At 34.3% G+C, this 21,593-nt stretch overlaps 1 protein-coding gene across 1 annotated transcript in view; it reads right to left on the reverse strand.

Moving 5' to 3' along the window:
- The window catches only part of LOC145666856 (copine-8-like), an 80,620-nt gene extending 70,150 nt beyond the window's left edge, over positions 1–10,470 (reverse strand). The window contains exon 1 of the mRNA XM_081734439.1: positions 10,332–10,470. Within this exon, the coding sequence (XP_081590565.1) occupies positions 10,332–10,387 (56 nt within the window). The 5' untranslated portion in view covers positions 10,388–10,470. The remainder of the gene's footprint in view (positions 1–10,331) is intronic.
- Between the last annotated feature and the right edge of the window lie 11,123 nt (positions 10,471–21,593).

The raw sequence follows: 21,593 nt of genomic DNA on the forward strand, positions 1-21,593 counted from the left end.
GTGGTACACTGAACGCGGATGAGTAGTGTGATGTTCCACTTGGTACTGTTCATGACAACTACGTCTCCATTCCACGCCGCATTAGAGCTGTTCTGAGGGCAACAGGTGGTCAAACGCGTAATTAATCTGGTAAGTTGAACTTTTATCAAATGTTTCCATTAAACCAATAAGGATCTCTATTTCATGCACATAATAAGCTTCTCGAGTTCTAGCATCGTTGATCGAATTCGAATGAGTTCAATCGAACATAAGAATAAAAAAAAGGTAAGAAAGGATTAACCTTTCATTCATCACTATCTATTATTTTCATAGAGGTATGTTATAATTAATTGTAATACTATCTTTAAGATACGTATGGGTCTATATATCAAGTTCAGGTAGTCATACGCTACAATATTAGTGCTTTATAATAGATATAACATTAATATATTCTTCTCACTTCTTTTCTTATTCTTTGCAAATACTGTCAACCTCTACTATTGTATCTTCTACACAAGATGTTGGATAGGGGAGACACATACATCTGCCAGAGACGCCTGTATTATTGCTGTATCAAAGAAAAACTCGCCATTATCACCTCACTTGCATTGTCACTTTTGCAAAATACACAGCAGAGGTAGAGTTATCAAAACATTTTCCTAAAGAAATGTCCTTTCTTCGGATGTTAAATACAGAAAACGACCAAATGTGTAACATATTGTTCCACATGTTCCATGGGTACGTTACAACAATTTAACGTGTTATAGAAGGGAGCCCGAAAGGTGGTTTGAAATAGAAAACATCAAGAAAAAACTACTTGCGGTATCTTTCTGACACTTACAAATATAGTTTAAAATAAACTAGATTAGCAACTATGTTCGGGAAAATTGGAAGATTGATGCTCTACATATTTACATAGGTGTATGTAATTTACATATGAATAGGTAAATTGAGAAACGTCATAAGTCAGCCATATGCCAAAAATGAGTTTACATGCAACTTCGATTCTTGAAAGATAGCTACACCGTTGGGTTGTGATATGTCAGAAGTCATGCTAATAGTTCGTGTAATATCGAGCTGCAACAAGTGTCCCTAAGTTGAGAAACGTCATAAATCATTGACTTACGGCATTATTGACATTATTGATTTAAGGCGTTTCTCAAATCAGCGATTCATATAGATACTTATCCTAATTTACATTTAGATATTTAAATTGTTTTGAAGTTTATTTACATGTTTTATTTCAAATTGTTACATGTTTAAAGATTATGTCACATGCTCAAGTATTCATATCTCCAAATTATTCTAGCATATAATATGTATTATGTATATAAACTGGCTTTATATACATACGTAGAACTTCCGATATATTATGTGAAGCAGCTTGAAACGACTATTTAAATCTTACTTAATATTACATGTATTTTAAGAGAAGATGCAGAATCTTATAGTGAAATATTAGAATATCATAAGTGGCTGGGAAAAATTACTTAGTTGCAAACATTTTTTTTCTGCAGAGAGTTAGGAACAAAAGCGCTTAGAATTGCGTTTGTTTCCAACCCTCTTTCAATATGCCCACTGAAAAGGTATACGAGGGCGGTTTTATAAGTCCGTGCAAAGTCCAAGAGAGGGCAACACTGATATGTACCGAGGTGATTGTCAGTTAGTAACTCTCTTGGAAGAACATACACCAAGTGGCAGCCAGATCTGTTTAGTGCTCTGTGTTTAGTGTGCGGTTAAATTGGGTAAGTCGAGTGAGTTTCACAAACATGGATGAAAGAGAATTTCGTGTGGTGATCAAACATTATTTTATGAAAGGTACTTAGCCTCAGAAGACGAAGGAGAAGCTAGATAAACATTATGGTGAATCTGCACCTTCGATTAGAACAGTGTATAAGTGGTTTCTCGTAGATACGAAGAAGTTTTGTAATTTAAAATATGTATGGGTCTTAACATAGAGATTGTACTATTAGTTCCAGGCATCAGACAGTCGCCATGTTTCCATTGTAGTCACTTAGCCTCTCTCAGATAGCAGCTACACGGCAAAATATCAAGACAATGCAGCGTCTTTTTACACGTTTGAAAAATATTTCGCACGATTTTTTTGCTGAAAGTGTCGGTTTTGAATGACTAGAAAAACGGAGCTAGAACTTTTACTTCCCTCTGCTTGAAAAAGAGGCAAGTCTGCTAACAGCCACTATCATTATTAAATATCTGTACTTAATATACTTGAAAGGTATCCGAATTAATTAATATTTGCGGGGGGGGGGGGTTGAGAGTGTCTGGTAGAACAGCCAAAACATAGAGTTCTGCTTAGTAGAAAGGAATAGGATTTTTGCAAATAAAAAGGTTGTTCTGTATTGACATGTTCTGACATTATAGACACATGATGCCTAATTGTTGTGGTATCAGTATGTAAATAGATTTTCGCTATAATCTTATGTTCATTTAAGTTATTTGTAAAAAATGTTGATAATCTGCTTGTTGTCATCTGAGCGGACGTCTTTTCTAGCCTTCGTGCCATCCAGTATGTTGACACTAGGAGGCAGCACAAAGCAACCATGACTAAAGTACGGTATTTCCGTGTTTTCAAATAGTTGTTTTCTTTTATTAAAAACTTCCTGGATTATATATTGCTTGTGTGCAACTTGAGACACATCCACCGATAGCCAGAAGATCATAGCATAATTGTCTCTAAGCAAATCCGTTCAAATATATATGTTATACCCAAAATACATTACGTATTTTACATTACGTGAAACTTGTTACATTACGTGTTTTCTGTGGCATACTGCTTTCGTTTCACAGAGGTCATTGCCCACAGACCACTACTCTGTTTCAAACTGCTAGAGTTGAAAGCATTGATGGATGTAAATACCTTATAAAATCTTTTAGTCGAGTGGAATAGTTTTTAAACAAAATCAAAGAACAAAAATTTTACCCTGCTAAAGTCAATCTTATCTTCATATGTGACTACATTAAAGATAAGGAAATACGAATATTCAATTTTGTATTCAAAGGAAAGAGTGTTAAAAGCAGCTGATCTAAATAAATACTGTGCAAACCAAAAGCTTCGTAAAGAAATAGAATAATTTCAAAATAGAGAATCAGTATTGTTATTACATCAAATTAATTATCTAGAAATCAGATTAAACAAATATGTACCACTAAGAGCTGCTTCTTATATTAACATTCCCAAACCAATTAAAGATAAAAAGCTAGAATTAATATTAGAAATAAAGATAATAAATGTTCTTGTGTGCTATTGCGAGTTACTTAGAACCTATAGAGGGATTCTAACTATGAAAGACCTTTACACTATAATCAAATAGTTAGTGAATTACAAAGGAAATATTACCATAAAATTGAAATCCCTGTACAGTTAAAAGATATACCAAAGTTTGAAAAAAGAAGTAATATTTCTATTAACGTTTATAGTTATGATGATGATTCACTTGAAGTCACAAAAAGTAAGCAGGAAAAGTATGCTAATTTATCATATGTAAAAGATAAAAAAAATAATCATTTTGGTTGGTTAAAGAATTTGTCTGGATTAATTGGAAGGCAAGTAAAAAAAACATGAAGAAAAACTATACTTTTTTGATAGATATTTGACAAGACATTTTAAAAATGAAAAGCAGTTACAAGAGCATGAGACATATATTGTATTGAACTCGAGACTATTAGAATAGCACTTCCAAAAACCATATGACAATCAAATACAAATTCAAAATTATAATAGATCATTAAGAGTTACAACGACAACATCGCACTTTGTATATCTAATTTAGTAATCAATATCTAATTTAGTTATCAGGGCAGAAGTGTTATCCTTAAACACACTAATCACAAAATAAAAGAAGAAATAATAACTAATGTAAAAAATGTGAGTAATGTATGGAGTTGCTATGGTGATAATATTCGTTGTCAAGGATATGCGTATAAAATATATAGTTGTGTGAGACGAAATTATAGAAGAACGTTTAATTTTGAATTGTAAAACAAACCACTAATTGTCGTTAAATATAGGGTTCTGTGAATTTGAAACTGGTGTAAGGTTCTTTATTTCCAGTAAGAGTGGTCTTTAAAATATAAACAAATATATACGAACTGAGGTGTTGTGTGGTTATCGAGTCCCATTTATATTATATGCTGATTTTTGAGCATATAAATTAAATATAAATTAAATATATATGTAAATTAAATATTTATGTAAATTAAATATAAAACTTAATTGCTTTGAAAGAATGAAATATAAAAATCATATTTCCATGAATTCCTGTTATTATACTAAATATTCAAACGGAGATTATAAAGGACTTGTTAGTTATATTTGTTTAGATGCTGCAAAGGTATTTATCAGTATGTAATGTTACAAGAACAAGCAATACAAATAAAGAAGACGTGCAAAGAACATGTTAAAAAGAAACTGAAGAAGAAAGAAAATTATATAATAGTTCAAATATTTATCTTATGTGAAATGAATTTAAATAATTTACCTCCAGCAGTTGAGAAACAAATAAATAAATCGATGAAGAAAATAAAATTGTTAGAAGATGAAAATGATATAAAAGATAGATTGAAGAAATGTAAGCATGAGTTAAGAAAATGTTTACGTTAAATAAATATGAATAAAAGGAAAGCAAGAGATCATGACCACTTATCCGGAAAGTTTACAAGTGCAGGTCATAGTCATTATAGCTTAAACGATCGTAATTCGAATTTTATTCCAGTATTTATTCACAACGTACCTGATTGATACTAATCTGTTTATAAAAGAATTAGGTTATGATACAAATAACAGAATTGATTGCAAATAATGAAGAAAAATATAACATCTCAAAATGTTTGAAAATAGTGTTACGGGATATGAAGTAAGGACCGATCCAGGACTCTTTACTCATGTAGCGATTCAATCATCCATCAATGGAAACTAAGCAACTTTCGAAAAGTTCACTGCCTGATAGATACTAACATTGATCTTCTGTTTTATGTCCTAGCTGATTTTACATTCAAAGACTAATCACCTATTGTTTCGCTGTTAATGAGGAAACCTTTACACTTGTAAGAAATTTGCAATAAATAGTGGTAGCGACCTTTAGTACCTTTACCCCTTGACAGTCTCACATGCAACACTATTAAGTTTGCTTTTGTTTGCTTTGTTTAATCAATTGCTTTCTCAATTGGTTTGACCTCATTGGCCCCTCATAGTCATATTACTTCAAGACATTGTCCATTTCATCCGTTTACCTGTCTCACGATGTTACAACAAGGAAGTATTGGATCAAAAAAATAAGTACTTAGACTCTGATGGGTCTTCTTTTGGTACGTTTACCAGCAGGAGAAAATCCACCTGCTTTATGTGTTGAGTCGACTACATGTGGAAACACGGACTTCGTCAATGTCACTTTTAGGTAATTGACCATGTTCATGAAATCTTATTGCGTCATTACCGTCTCTTCATCATAACGTCAGAGGGACAGTCGGGTCAAAAGCAATTGAGAGAACACGATCTTGATCTATTAAATCTCAACGACTACGCGGGACAGATCAGATTCATCATGCTTTCGATTCGGCCTTTGGTCGATCGTCGGATAAGTCTTCATTAATGGATATCAACGAGACGCCCCGACCTGCAAATCATTGGAACCTAGAGGGCAGCGCCTAATATTACATATGAGCAAGAGGAAGGAGAGTGGAGCTTCATCGTATTCTGGTGAGACTGTTCAAAATTAGTTGCTTTTCCTTTTGATCTACCGTCTTATCCTTTAATGTCCTTATTGCTATCATTCAATATCAGAACATATGTTTCATTTTAAAAAATTTCTCAAAGTTATTCTACACCTCTTAGGTGCCTCGCATTCAACCCAACCTTCAAGTCGCCTGGTTTTAATAGTTAAAAGACGATAGTAATTAAGATTTGTTGATTCGTTTAGGTTTATATCAAAAAGTTTAGCAGAATTAACTGGTAATTTAAAACCAGAACAATATGAAGAAACATTAAAGTTGTTTTCAACTGATCTACTTGATCTAGTTATTACTAAAGGAGATTATCCATTTGATCATGTTGATTCATTAGAAAAATTAGAGGAACCTGTTCCATTATCCAGAAATAAATTCAAAAACTGATTAACAGGAGAGGAAAAGAGGTTGCACCCCATACTCTTCATACAAAAGTCTGTAAAGTATTCAATCTAAAAAAACTGAGAGATTATACTGAACATTATAAGAAAACAGATTTTCTTCAATTAGCTGATATATTTGAAAATTTTAGAGATGTTTGTTTCAAACCTTATGATTTAGATCCTACTTGGTATTTTATAGCCCCCGGTACATCATGGGATTTAATGCTAAAAATGACAAAAATTTAATTAGAAATGTTAACAGACTGTGATAAAATTTTAGTGATAGAGAAGGGTATAAGAGGTGGAATTTCACAATGTATTAAAATGTATGTAAAAGCAAATAATGTACAGATGGAAAATTTCAATAAAGTCAAATATTCAAAGTATCTAGCATATTTAGATATAAGTAACTTATATGGATAAGCTATGAGTCAATAGATGCTTTATAAAGATTTTAAATTGCTAGAAGAAGAAATACTAAAAGCAAATATCTCTGACAATTCTGGAACTGGTTACATATTAAAAGTTCATTTAGAATATTCAAAACACTTACATAACAAACACTCTGATTTAGCATTAGCACCAGACAAGATGCGCTCACCATAATCAAAACAATCAAAATTATTAACAACGCTTTATAATAAAGAAATATATTTTGTCCATTTTAAAAACCTAAAGGTGTATGGAATGAAATTAAAGAATGTGCCTAGAGTATTAGAGTTCAAACAGTCAGATTGATTAGAGAAATATACTGACTTCAATACTGATATGAGAACAGAAGCTAAGAATAATTTCGATAAATAACAGTGAATAACAGTGTATTTGGAAGAAGATTGGAAAACATTAGAAAAAGACCATATATTAAATTAGAATGTGACTCTACAAGAGTACAAAGACTGATTGCAAAACCTAACATTGATTATAGAACAATATTTTCTGAACACTTCTGTGAAGTCTTATGAAAAACAACAATTAGCATTTAATAAGCCAACATGTGTGAGTTAGAGTGTTTTAGAATTATCAAAGCTCTTAATGTATGATTTCCATTATAATCAATGGAATGATGGATGGAATGATAATAATGGATGATGGAATGATATTAATTCCATAGTGGATTCTGGACACTACTTCAGATCTTAGTCAGTTAAAAATCCCTGGGCTAGCTATTGTATATGTCTCGAATTATGAATGGATCGTTTATTGTGTTCAATTGTGATGTCTCTGATTCACTTTGTAAGATGTTCAATATCACAACTAATTGAGTATTCTTTCGAAGTGACAGTAATTGTAAATTCTGTAAATAACAATGTTTTGGAATTAAATTGTTAAATATAAATCTCATATGTCAATAATTTAATAAAGATATTGATGTATGAAAATTCATATATTTTATATAACATCTTTTAGTAATTTGTTTATGATTAAATTTAAATTCCACTATAATACCGGTTAATCTGTAAAATTACTTGTTTTTCTAACAATAACTGGGTTAGTTTATGTTTGCTCTCTCATAATGTTCATAATACAATCATTTTAAAGTAGCGATGTTCACTTATGCATTTATTAGTTTACTTTCACTTTTATCTTCCGTAATCTTGATTTTGTTTTGCAGTAATTGACAGTTCATTGCCCTTTCTCTCACTCAAAACAGTAAACATATTGCATTACATTGTTCTTTCAAGTACGTAACTTTTATTAAGTGCGCGACAATAATCACTTTAAAGTAAATTGTCTTTACATACGAAACTTCACTACAAACTTTTCTTTCTACTGCGATGACCTTCGAGATCTTAAGTCATATTTAATTCCAAATAATTATAATATATTTGAAATAAATTTAACACTATAGGCAATCCTAATCAAGATGTGATGTTAATTATAAACTGTATTGGCCTGTGTGAAGCCTTTGTATAGTATGTGAAGTTTTTAATTCCTGTATTTCGATGATAATTTCAATTTTCTATTATATATATATGAATCAGGTTTTAGATACAAATATGGGGATATAGCAGGTAATATCTATGATAATTTTATTACACAAAAAGCATGATAATATTTTTGTATATAGATCTGAATCGCCGGTACCCGTGTGTTGCTCTTCTGATTGAAATCTCAACATTCAGCATTAATTAGTAAAAGTTTCCTGTAAAATATTATTCTTTAAAGGGGTAAGAAGTGGAAGAAAGTATCCACATTTAAAATTTTGTTTCTAATTTAATCAATTGTGCTAATATTGAACAAAAATATATTTGTGAGTAATTTTTACTCCTGTTAAAACCTTAAAAAATTTCGAATTTGTAAAGAAAACATATTTTTGGGGACTAAACGTCACTTACATTATAGAAACTTTTCTGACATGAGTGTACAAATATCGCTGAAAAGAAAAAGTTCGCACAAACCAAGTCGATAATCTTCTTTGCTTTCGCAGTTCTCTATTTAATACACTCTATCTCCTTAGTACTTGTATTAGTGAAATACCAAAAAAAAAAAAAATCCCTAAAAATCATTGTTTAGACTTTGTAAGAAAAGCTTCATTCGTTTGTTTGTCTCAGTTGTATTTAACGTTCCTTTTAGGTAACAATGATATCGTAAGACGTGAACATGGAACTACAAGGAAAATGAAATCTTAACCATATATACTCCCGCTGGGTATCGATCCCGAGACCATATGTGAAGTAAGCACACATGCTAGGAATTTCTGTAGGATTAAAAGAAGCATAATATAAGGCATATGCGAATTACTAAACCGTCGATGTAAGACATATACCAGATATTAAGCTAACCCACTATTAAGTGAGGTTATGTTAAGGGGTTGTTATTTTTTCTGAGAAAGGGAAATACGTATTTTTCAAAGTATTTCTACAAAGAAATATAAAATTCTTGACCGTTAAAAAGTGTGGATAATCCATATATTGAAGAGTGGTATCAATATTATTACCAGAGCCAAATTTTGATGGTTAAGCAATCCCTGTTAACTTCAGACTCTCATTGGTCTCAATATCACAGAACTTGTTGGTACAGAAACAAAAGAAATTACATATATATATAGCCGGATTTAGGTTTGTTGAGGTCCTAAGCTATTGAAGGTATGTTCAGGTGTCTTTTGTTAATGACAAGTTGTATATACTGCAGTCTGAAGTTGCATGCTACGTGTTACCAGTCAATGGAAAACATAAGTAGGCCTACCTATATAGAGAAATGAGTAAACTAGTGATATTTTAAGGAGCAGACTTGCAGGAGAGGATTCACTACTCACATCACAGGAGCCTGCACAATACAAAACACTGTTGCTGTAAATAGGTTCTATTTTGTGATGTTTGCTTTTATCATAAATTTTGGAAATGTATTCAGTGGTGAATCTAGAAAGTAAAAACTGGGAGCCCAGACAGAACCCAAAACTATGATAGGTATATCATGAGTTTACTATAAACTTCCAAAAATACATAAATAATAGCTTAAATTATTTTTGTCACTCAAACAACTGGGGTCCGAGGCCCTCTGCCCTCGGGTCAGACCCACGTCAGAATGTCTAGTTCTTTTCTTTAAATTTTTAAACCCCTACGAGATACGGATCCTACGCTATAGCTTGTTTAGCTTATATCTAAGTTCGGCACTGAGTTATATATATGTAGGCCCTAATATAAAAACGTCTTCTTTCTGTTTGCTGTTCTTCAGTCTGCAACTACCATAGGTTAGAGATCGCCAATCCTGGGCATACGTGCCACTATGGACAATTTCTCTAGATGGCCCGCGCGAAATTTTCATAAACATTCTGTTTTTCTTTTTTTAAAAAGTTATTCCTAAGCAAAACTACTTAACATGGTGGTGAAATGAAACTTTGTTTCCCAACTAAAACCACAAGCCACAGAACTTTTCTATTTTTACTTTTATTATCTTCAAACAAGAGTTTCTTATTATGAAAGTTTCAATAATCATAAGAAGTACTTTTTTGGAACATTTGAGACCACACAGAATAAGGCACGAGCTCAACGCAGCTTGGCCACTCCTCCAATAGACAGTAACCTTTTCAAGGTAACAAAGCAACTAGAATTGACTGGTAACGTCAAAACAGTAGACGATCATTTTATATTAAACTGCTTGATTTCCTGAAGACTAAATAAATAACTACCCACTGTTGTGTAATTGTCAATTGTCCCGAACATCCTCAGATCAGCTATCTTTTGAGAAATTTGGGCCTAATTATTAAACAATAAGCATATTACTTACCTACAAGAAATGGAAAGTTCTATTTCGGAAGTTGGAAGCATTGAGAACTTCTCCATGTTTTTAATGCAAGAAAAGTGTTAATGTCTTTCTTAGGTGACTGCTTTCAGATCATAACATGGTGACTAAAGCAGCCAATCACCTTACAAATAAAAAAAATAATTAAAAAAAAGCTTTGCTTTCTAGAAAGAATTCCGTTGTACAAAGAAAAATTGTTGATAAGGAAACCTCGCTTTTCTTATCGACGTGATTAAACCATCATAGAACACAATACTTATTAACGTTCAGTAGGAATGTGTGTACACGTCTTTTTCTAATGAATTCGTTATTTTTTTAAAAAATATTGTTTCTTGATTCTTTTTATGGAGCTGTTTCATTTCTTGGTGGAGTCGTAAACATGATGACTTGAAGACTTTGTTATTGCTCGATATCGCCTTATTCGCATTCTCCGAGAAGTTTTATTGCGCGTATGTTACGAAGTCACGTTCCTCCTACAACATTAACAAGTACAGAAGTAACAATACTTTTTTTTTAAATCAAGGACAAAAAGCACAAGAACATTGGGTAGATGGACGATAGAATGAATTTCTCACACACTACACATTATTACTTATTTTCTTACCACGCCAAATCAAGAAACGAAATGATTGTAAAACAATGGAAATACTGTAACACAGTGATAAGAGTACGCTACTTATATGATATATTCATTTAAATGTACATTTTATTAATAAGAGATAGTAAACGTGATGATACGAATTTGAGTCTATCCATAATTAGAAGCCCAGGGAAATTTTGATAGAGGTTTATGTTGTCTTTAACGCGTTCGTTTGTACTGTTTTCCTTTCTTTCTTTTTAATGTACTATTGTGATGTATATTAAGCAATGCGTGTGACAGGTGTTGTGTAGTATTGGCATAATAATGGATGACCTAACAAACTACAATAATCTCACTTATTTGTTTTGTCATAAGTTAATTTTCAAATTATACCGACAAAAACAGAATTGAACATGTATGAGAATGTACTGCTCGGCCACAAACACACTCTACTAAACATACAAGCATTGTTTAGGTGGAATCCCGTCCCCAAAGTTCTAGAATTCCTTCAATTTTTTCAAAGATATAGATGTACAATGTAGGTGATGAATGTGATCTCCTTCCTAGGGCCTTAGGTTCCCCACCGAAATCGAGGAGACTGAATAAAATACTGCATATGAGCTTCATTCTTGCTGCTTTAATATTAATTGCTTAAATGGGTTTCAATAGTGGTCGCCCGTGGCTAAAATAGCGGGGGAGGGAATTCCGCGGAATCGCGCACTTGGTGACAAGTTTTTGCAATTTTGCATGATATTAGATATAATGTTATTATTAATCCATTTTCTTTGTATTTAAAGGCAAATAACGTTTTCATTACCACATGTAGGCCAAACTACCCTGGAATAAACAGTTCAAGAGCTTTCCAACGAGATATGTGCCTTTTTGTATCTTTAAAATTAACGGAACTAGCCTACTTTTTGTGATCTTAAGTGTAGTACTTGATGACTTTAATAGAGCCAGAAAAATTTGTCTGAACTCTGCCTTTATAAGTTCGTGGGTTTTTGCTTGAACACATGTTGCGTGTAGGGAGAAAATATCTTCATTAGAAGCTATCTAATCAGGTGTCAAGTCGAAGAATGTGGTAGTGGCCCGGGAGGAGAAGGGGGAACAAAATAACCGCCGGCGGAATTCGTTTCTCTAGCTTTAAAGTGCAAGTTTTTTTTTTAGCAATCTGGCATGATGTTAGGTATAGATAGTATTTTCAAAAAGCATCGCAAACAAGCTGAGTCTGGCCTCTTTTGGCGTGTTTGCCTAAATTCAAAATGGCTGCCGTGCGAAAACTATCTTATGTTTCACATCCATTTTACCCGTGCGTTATAAAATAATAATTTTATATTTTTTTGCCATATTAAAATTGACAGTTAAGGTGATAATGACTTCATCTAAGTGAGTAACTGCATATTGCTCACAATATCAATTAACATACCATTTACAATTATTATACCATTATTTAATTATGTTTTCACATATTTTACGTGATACACATGTTATTCAAACATTACATTTATAGGTTTCCGAGTTCTGCACTATACATTCAGAAGATTTGATGTTATGCGATCTGAAGGGTGCACACAAGTATTATTTAGGGCCAAATTTTGATGCATTAGTGAAACTATTTGTGCAACCTCCTTCGCACTTGCACAATGGACCACAATTTCTTGCAGTTCGATGACATTTGTAATTACCCTTACAAGCAACGGAATACCTACAATGCAGTAGAAGTGAACACCCCTTGCTTGCGTCCAGTAGGTCAGTCCAATATGGGATCCACATTTCAGTTCGACCGTTCCATTCCCAGCCCCAGTTAGTTGGGTCAGGGATGTCTGGTACTTTCGAAAGAGATTGTCCTCAAATAAAGGCAGCAGTAAGTAAAGCACACTTTGCATGTTGGAATAATGCATGATGTGTAGGTGGAATAGAATCGAGTAGTTTCAGGTTGTGTATGAAGATAACTTTCCTTGCCTCATTCACAGACTCTGCACTGCAATTTCTGCTGTATAAGGACACTGTGAAACGCTCCAAAAGTTGCATGTGACTAGATTCAAGTATGAGGCTACTTGGTTTTTGGGTAATGGCAATGAAAGTGTCAATAATCTTAGGAGACTTAAAATAAACATTTCATGTTGTCTTCTTACTAATTCCAAGCATCGCCGACGTTAAATCATATCCTGTGTAGGCGTGAAAGAAGGGTAGTGTCTGACATCGTTGAAATCTTAACTGTTGACAAATATAATAGATTGGAATCTCTTTGAATGCCTTTCATGATCCAAAGCCGATCCACAATTCTATCAGATTCATCTTGTTGAAATAATAGATTCCTAGGACAATAACATTGGTGTCCACTGTCCGGATATAGGCTTTTCTATGCCCTTGCTCAGAAGCATGATGTAAATGGAGCATAAGTCATGTTCCGCTTCTTCATGACAACATGGAGTCATTGAAGTTACATCTTGCTAAGCACCTGATCTTGTTTTGTTGTAAGCAACAAATACTTTGCAGCATTGGTGTGTTTTACAAGTTCTTCACTAAGGAACTGGTAGAGCTCGGCCTTATTCTGGGAATCTTTCAAAAAGTTCTGCCATTCAGTTCCCTTAGGAATTGGTATTTTTGGTGGGACTCTAATTGTCCGTTCTCCAGTTTCACTACGTTTTATGCGAGTTTGGGGCTTGAGACTTGGATTCATATATCTATCCCACACTCCATCAACCCGAGTTGTATGTTCTGTTGTTTGTTTCTCCAAAAATGGCAGTAAATGCATTTCAGTGTAGTCTTCAAACACAGTAGCACGCTGGTCTTTGACCAGATGAATTATTGCGGACATATCTATCAAAATCACTCACGCCTGCTTGGCTGCTGAGGAGTGCCCAGGAGCAGGTAATTCTTGCAGACAGGTAAGAAGAGTAGATTCTTTTCCTTATATCAGTTTCCCGTTACTGCATAAAGATGGTGGTTCTCGCTGGTTCTCATGTCTAAAGAAGTCATCTATGTCAGCATCAGGTCGTGCTTGCAGGGATAAAAGAGTTTGATAATAAGAGCTGAATTTGCCTTTACCGATGTCAATTTGTTGGAGCCCTTTTTGAGATCCGCAGGTGGACGGTTGCTAAAAGTGTACAACTTAGGCTTAGGAATGATGTCTGACAAGGGCTTAGTGGCATTTTCAATTCTGTCACGCAAGAAATCTCGAAACATTTATTTGCCAATGTTTTCAGCTTCGTTTAAACTCCTGACGATTTCAGGGTCCATTATTTCCCCAGAGTTCAATGTGACAAGTTCTGAACCAGTTTCTTTTAAAGGATTTATAATAGTACCATCCTTCACTAGGTTAAGTAGAGCCTTGAGATGTTGGAGGAATTTTTCTGTTGTACAGAGGATGACTCCGGGTGCTCTATATTATCTTCCTTGGTTGATGCAGATAAACTTGCATTTTCAAATTCTTCTACAACTCGCAGAACTTCAGGTTTCGATATTTCAATGACCTTCTTCTCTTCTTTCTGGCCATACAGGCCCTTAGCTCCACTGTCTTCTTTAAGGAATCGGATGCTATGATCTTGGATTTGATCAAGGGCCATGAGAGATTTTTTTCATTGCGTTGTATACAAACTTTCACTTCATAAAAGCTTCATGGATGCTTGGATGTTCTATTGGTAAACGTGATATGTCTCTCAAGAACACTGGTGTCCAACGATAGTATTTTGTGTGGTCAAACGCAAAAAACCATGGACAAAGGTCTCTTCAGGCACTCAGAGTTAGTGGCCAATCACCCATTCGTTGACTACGGACAAGCTGACAGTTTATCAGTAGATATTTCCTAACTGTTGCCCAGTAACTAAACAGTTGGAGCAGTAGTAATCAGTCTCTTTTCCCACATCTCTATGGATTCGTGGGGACCATTGCATTCTAACCGATATTGGTTATATGTTTCATTCCTGAGCACGTGAAGCAAAGCAAGGGTAAGCTGGAAGGCGTGTCTGGTACGTTTGACATATTTGCCCCTAAGCAGTGACTCTGCAATTCCAGGAGTAAAAATCTTTGCTTGTGAGAACATCTTATCCCAACCAGATCCGGCCAACAGCTTTCCTCACATTCTTGCGCTATCATCTCAATAAGGAGGAAATCCATGAGGCTCACCATCTTCGATTCTCCAATCTCATTGGGGTACTTCCATTGACATTTTTTTTTTGTTGGGTATATAGTGGGCAGTCACCTACAATCACTGAAATTTGTCCTGGATTTACAAACTCTATTGTTTTCTTTGCTATGAGCATGACATGTTTTTGCATGACCATTGAGGATGCTTTTTCGTAGAATGTAGGGAGCACTCCAACCGTTGTTTTTGGGACAATATCTTCTGAATCTTGATTGACGGAAAAGTAACCTGAGTAAGTCACTGGAATTTCTTGTAGTTTTCCATCGTTTTCAACTAAGATCTTGCAAACATGCTCAAGCCATGCAACTTCAGACAGTCTTATCTGCACATCATCAGGTAAAGATACACTTCCATAGTTAATTAATGGCATAATAATTGTAAATGGTATGTTAATTGATATTGTGAGCAATATGCAGTTACTCACTTAGATGAAGTCATTATCACCTTAACTGTCAATTTTAATATGGCAAAAAAATATAAAATTATTATTTTATAACGCACGGGTAAAATGGATGTAAAACATAAGATAGTTTTCGCACGGCAGCCATTTTGAATTTAGGCAAACACGCCGAAAGAGGTCAGACTCAGCTTGTTTGCGATGGTTTTTGAAAATCTATCTATACCTAACATCATGCCAGATTGCAAAAAAACTTGCACTTTAAAGAGAGAAACGAATTCCGCCGGCGGTTATTTTGTTCCCCCTTCTCCTCCCGGGCCACTACCACATTCTTCGACTTGACACCTGATACCACATGATTAAATAACTTCTAATGAAGATATTTTCTCCCTACACGCATCATGTGTTCAAGCAAAAACCCACGAACTTATAAAGGCAGAGTTCAGACAAATTTTTCTGGCTCTATTAAAGTCATCAAGTACTACACTTAAGATCACAAAAAGTAGGCTAGTTCCGTTAATTTTAAAGATACAAAAAATGGCATATACCTCGTTGGAAAGCTCTTGAACTGTCCAACAACGTTTATTCCAGGGTAGGTTTGGCTACATGTGGTAATGAAAACGTTATTTGCCTTTAAATACAAAGAAAATGGATTAATAATACGTAATATTGGGATTTAAGGACGCCATATTCAAAATATGACGTCGTTATGGCAATATATTGTAGTAAAATGACATTTCCAATATGTTACCTATATATTCACTCAATCACAAAGTTCTCAATTAAAAATTGTAGACGTTATAACATTTTAAATCTAGAGGGACGTAGTCGGCCATTTTGTTTTTACGCAAACAGGCCAACCTCAGCTCGCTCAGCCTCAGCTTGTTTGCGGTGCTTTTTGAAAACCTTATGTCTATATCTAACACTATGCAAAATTGCAAAAACTTGTCATCAAGTGCGCGATTTCACTCGATATAAGGATATTCATTCTCCGCTAAACCCAGCGTATTCGCGCGGCGAAAAATAGTCACCACTTTCCTGAAGGTTTCCAAAAACATGTTGTAATGGGCTGTATAATTTAGGGAATTTAAATATATTGAGTTGTTGCACAATTAATGGATGATATGATATCTTGTACTGTATCTTCATATCAACATATGACTAGGTTTGCCATAATTTTTTGATTCAAAAATCGGACAGACCTTAAAATGACGACCTATCAAACATACGGTGCCCAAACACAAAACAAATGTTTTGAAATTTCTTACCTAAAAATCACCTTTTTCGGTTATGACATAATTGTTTACTGTAATACTGAAAACAAAATTGGAACTAATATGTTTTATAATTTTTTCATTAACACAAATATGATAAATTATGCCATTAAAGCACGTATATTAAATCTGACCAAAAGAACCCTGGAATGGAAAAATGAGTTATTTTTTATAAACATGGCCTACTTTATTAATACTACCTAAAATATAAGTTATACATCCCTGTATAATGAAAATACATTTTTTTTTTCGCCCGAGATTTTAGCGATTCCTGACTCGGAAATGTTTGGGAGCTACAAAATCTGTCAAATACGGACATTTTCCTATTTTATGCTTTGTACGATACGGACACAGACACGGACAGAAAAATACAAACAGTCCGTACAAATTACGGACATATGGCAACCATACATATGACGCGTAAAATATGCTGTCAGTGTATTTTGTTACGTTAAATATAAAAGCTTATACTTCTCAATTGCTGGCTATACAATATACTATACGCCATAGGAAATAATATATATAATTTCTTTTGATCCCAAGCCTGAGGAAATATATCAAAACAATTTTCGCTGATTCTACTTCAACAAATTATGACTCGGTCGTAGATGTATACAAATAGTTCCAAAAATGAAGTGCAATGTGTGAACGAATATGTACAATCTTGATTTCGAAAATTCTGTTGAAGACCTAAGATTGGAAGAAGTGTTGAAGCAGACCTGCAGTTGACCACACTAGAAGTTGCGGAGGAACCCAACGTTGATCATTTGGTTGTAGCACAGCGTTTGGAGAAACTGGGACAAGCGAAATGAAAGTTACACGAATTGACCGAGAACTAGAGAAATCGACGCTTTGAATTCTGTCTACGCTGCTCATACGAAAAAGAATCTGTAAATTTCAATGAGGCATGTAAAGAGAAATTAATCTTGTATGACAACCGATATGTTTTATTGATGGTTGGTTTAACCTTTTACTCTTAAAATCTTTCCAACTCAAGCACACGCTCTCTATTTGCATCAGATAAACACACGGTGCGGGAATTTCCTTAATCGAAGAATAACTGGCTATAAATTTCTACTTTAAACATCTTTTATTTAGATATTTTGCTAGATATATTGAGATATCTATTTCTTAAAAACATTTTTAAAAATGTTTCTTAATTCCTATTATAGGTGCGCAGAAAACCTTGTTATCTGAAGTTGTTGAAATTCGAACAACTGTACGGAGATTTTTGAACGAAAACAACACACGGTGACGCATATTGCCCGCGCTTTAGGATCTTCCTATGCTTACAAGGTGGTATCAAAAGATTTCGGAACTAGTACTGTTTACAAGAAAGCACTTTACACATTATCACTCTTGAAATAGTCAATTTGTACCGCAATACGGCGCTTCCAGCCAGTAGGGATGCGCACGAGACAAGATTTGAGGCTGTCTCGTCTCGAAAATGTGCTGTAAAAGTGATGTCTCGACTCGAAAAACGTACATTTTTCTATTGGAAAAGCTGTGTCTCGACTCGAATTTTTTCAGGAAAATTCTGTCTCGACTCGGCTCGTGCGCATCCCTACCAGCCAGTGACGTAACTAAGGGGGATCAAACGGAGCTTGTGCTCCGGGAGCCGGATTTGGCGGCGCAGAACTCGGCAAATATTTATTTTCACTATAAGGCAAAGAAAGGGAATTTTAACAATCTAAAGATCATAAAAAAGAAAATACCTCAGAAACTTAAGAGGACAACAACTACTCACCAACCTTAGGATCATATCCATAGAGCATAAGCTAGCTTCAAAGCTATCTTTTGAGAACATTGTACAAACGTTTGCAGCTAAAAGAGCTCGCAAATTTAAATTTTAGTTCCAGCTTTTTGTTTTCATTTAACTTACATCGATTTAAGAGATTTGCAAAATGTCCGAGTATAATACTCGAGACAACAGCTTGACAGTTTATCATAATTAAATATTCTATTCTAAAGCAACAGACTGTTGATATATTCTACACATATGCACATCGCGATATAATTCCAAAAAACATTGTGATTTGCAGTTGCTATGATAAAACTATAAAATATGTGAAGTGTGCTACTCTCAGATTATTTGACAATCAAATAATAGTTAGTTTGGCATTTTAGCTTGTACTAAAAATAAATTATGTACAGGAATTTTGAATTCCAGCTTTACCACTTGAAGAAAAAATGGTATGTGATGCCAGTATCAAGTGTAGTCTGGGGAGCGTTTTGGTTTGGTTCATCAGGGGGGAGAGCTAAGGCGAGTTCTTGCCCCGGGCGACAACTAGCCTAGTTGCGTCGCTGCTCCCAACATATCTGTCACTGCAGGAATGTGTTTTGGACAGTGGCGGCCGGTGGATTATGGTTTCGGGTGTTGCAGTACGAACGATAAGAGACAGAAGATATAAAGTTGACTCATTGACTAATCAGCATAACTTTAGCTGCAAATGTTATGTGACATGTTAAATTAGATAAAATTCTGTTTTAAAAAAATAAAAAATGCAGAACATTTTATCCGATTAATCACCTTAATTAATTAGTAAGTTCATTCTCCTCTCTTTGATTGGAGCAAATCTGTCTCATACATGCTGGTTGAACTCTGGTACCGGTATTCTTATTGTCAGGTCTTTTTCGATGGAAAGCATAACCGATGGTGATAACTTTTCTTGGGACATTCAGTTCCTTGAAAGTGTCATTTCTTTGGCATGTAGAAAGAAACTTTTCGTCTTTCGCTGACGCCATAGGTACAGTTAATATTAATTTCAGAAGCTTTCACTAAATATATAGAAGATTCACTAAATATATATATTTTTAGATTATTGCGAACGGTTCATTCTAGCAAACTCAATCCCTGACAGTGATCCGAATTCCTCTTCAGCGTTGACTGAAGAGAGTTCGTAGCAGAGATTAGTGTTATAAAAAAATGCACATTGAACACACTTCATTCACAATTTATCCAGGAAAATTTAAAATAAATTGAGGAAATGTATCTGGTGCAAACAACACTACTGCCATAAGATATCCTGTAAATTTAAACTGGATTTTTTTCGAACACTCTCCTGAATTGCCCTTTGCTTGTTTTGTCTAAGCCTTAATTGCAAGTTATTTATAGAAGTCATGGTATACAATTCATTCAGAATTTGTAGGTTATTTACAGAATTAAAGCACACACAATAAAATTAAACTTTATAATTAAAAATCAAAACAGCTGATACAAAATAGGTACTGGTATATGAATTCCGAATGTCGCATATTCATACATCAATACACACACATGTGCGTAAAAGAAAAAAACTACATTACAAATCATCCGTCTTGGTTGTAACGCAATGCACGATGAACACAATATACTTCCACATGAGGCAAAACAATGCTTACCAATGTGATGTTCTGGAAAGGAAACCTTGAAACCCACCAGATGAAGGATCAGCATGTAACAGAAGCCAAAAATCAAAGAACATCAAAACAAACAGCACTGCCAGTTCTACACCCAGAAATGTTAACTGGGAGGGGTCCAAAGTATTTGAGGGAGGTCCAATACGTCTACATAATATGGAACCTGTCTTATACTGCACCCGAAAAGACGATAAGTAATTCTTATTTACTGTCATCTATATTTTTAGAAAAAATGATAGAAACGATCATTTTTATAAGAAAAGAAGAGTACATGATGAGGCGTAAAATAAAATATTTAGCCTACATCAATCATTTCTCTGTTAAACAAGTATATTTCGTTAAGAAAATCTACAAACGTTAGGCAAGTTTCGAAATTTTGGAAGGTCCGGACCCGGTGGACCCCCCTCATGGCTACGCCCTTGAGCATTGCTAACTATTCCCAAATTGAATGTGGCGTTCCCCATCATATAGTTTTATGTGGAAATTATCAAGAGTATAAAATATACTTATTTTATAAAAGAAATATGTTTATATTAAAATACTATCCACAGAGGGGGGGGAAGCGATTCTACATACTGACTTATTAATATTTGATTCACAAATTACTGTAAAAGAAACCTTCATTATTAATTAAGCTAAGAATTAACTTGTAAATGCAGGTCTACTTTCATTTGTTTTCCCCTCTACTAGATATTTTCTTTCTTATTTTGTAATTCTGCAATCACTTTTTTTAATTGTCATTATATTAATTTGCTTCAATATGATCCCGTAATTTAAAAATATGAATACATAAAAACAAATTCCATTTGTTAATTGGTAGCGAAAGAAAATTCAGAAATCTTATTTAGCGTGAAAAACCTTCTCGTTTACTGGAAACCGTGCTGTGTTGCAGAAGCACTGCAACGACCAGTCCCTTTAACTTCTGAGATAGGGGAAAGGAGACTTAACATTTGCTCCAATTGCCGCGCTGAAGGAATCTGGTCGTTGTATGCTCGCTGCAACACAATATAAATTAGACTCTATGACGGATTATTTTTCGCTTTTTAAAACGGATTAACGGAACGGACAGTTACAGAAGTAAAAAATATGTTATTTAAAGTGTATATATGCAAGTATTAAAAAGTATTTTCTGTTCTTTACTACTATTGATAATAATATTTTTTTCTTGGAATACTTTGGTCGTTGCGCAACGCTGCAACACTAACATTAGCCGCCACTGGTTTTGGAAGGCTTCTTTTCGAAGCGTGTGAGGCACCTTCTGTGATTCATGCTGCATCTCCGCAATGGTGTCCAAATGACAACCTTTGAGCTGGATCTTCAGCTTCGGGAAGATGCCGTAGTCTACAGGAGCCAAATTTGGCGACTAGGGTGGGTACGGAAGTGTTATCATCTTCTTTCTAATGAAAAATTCATGTATGAGGAGACCACGGTAACAGGATGCATTGTCGTC

Source organism: Thermobia domestica, chromosome 1 (genome assembly GCF_964235325.1).
Source record: "Thermobia domestica chromosome 1, izTheDome1.hap1.1, whole genome shotgun sequence".
NCBI lineage: Eukaryota > Metazoa > Arthropoda > Insecta > Zygentoma > Lepismatidae > Thermobia > Thermobia domestica.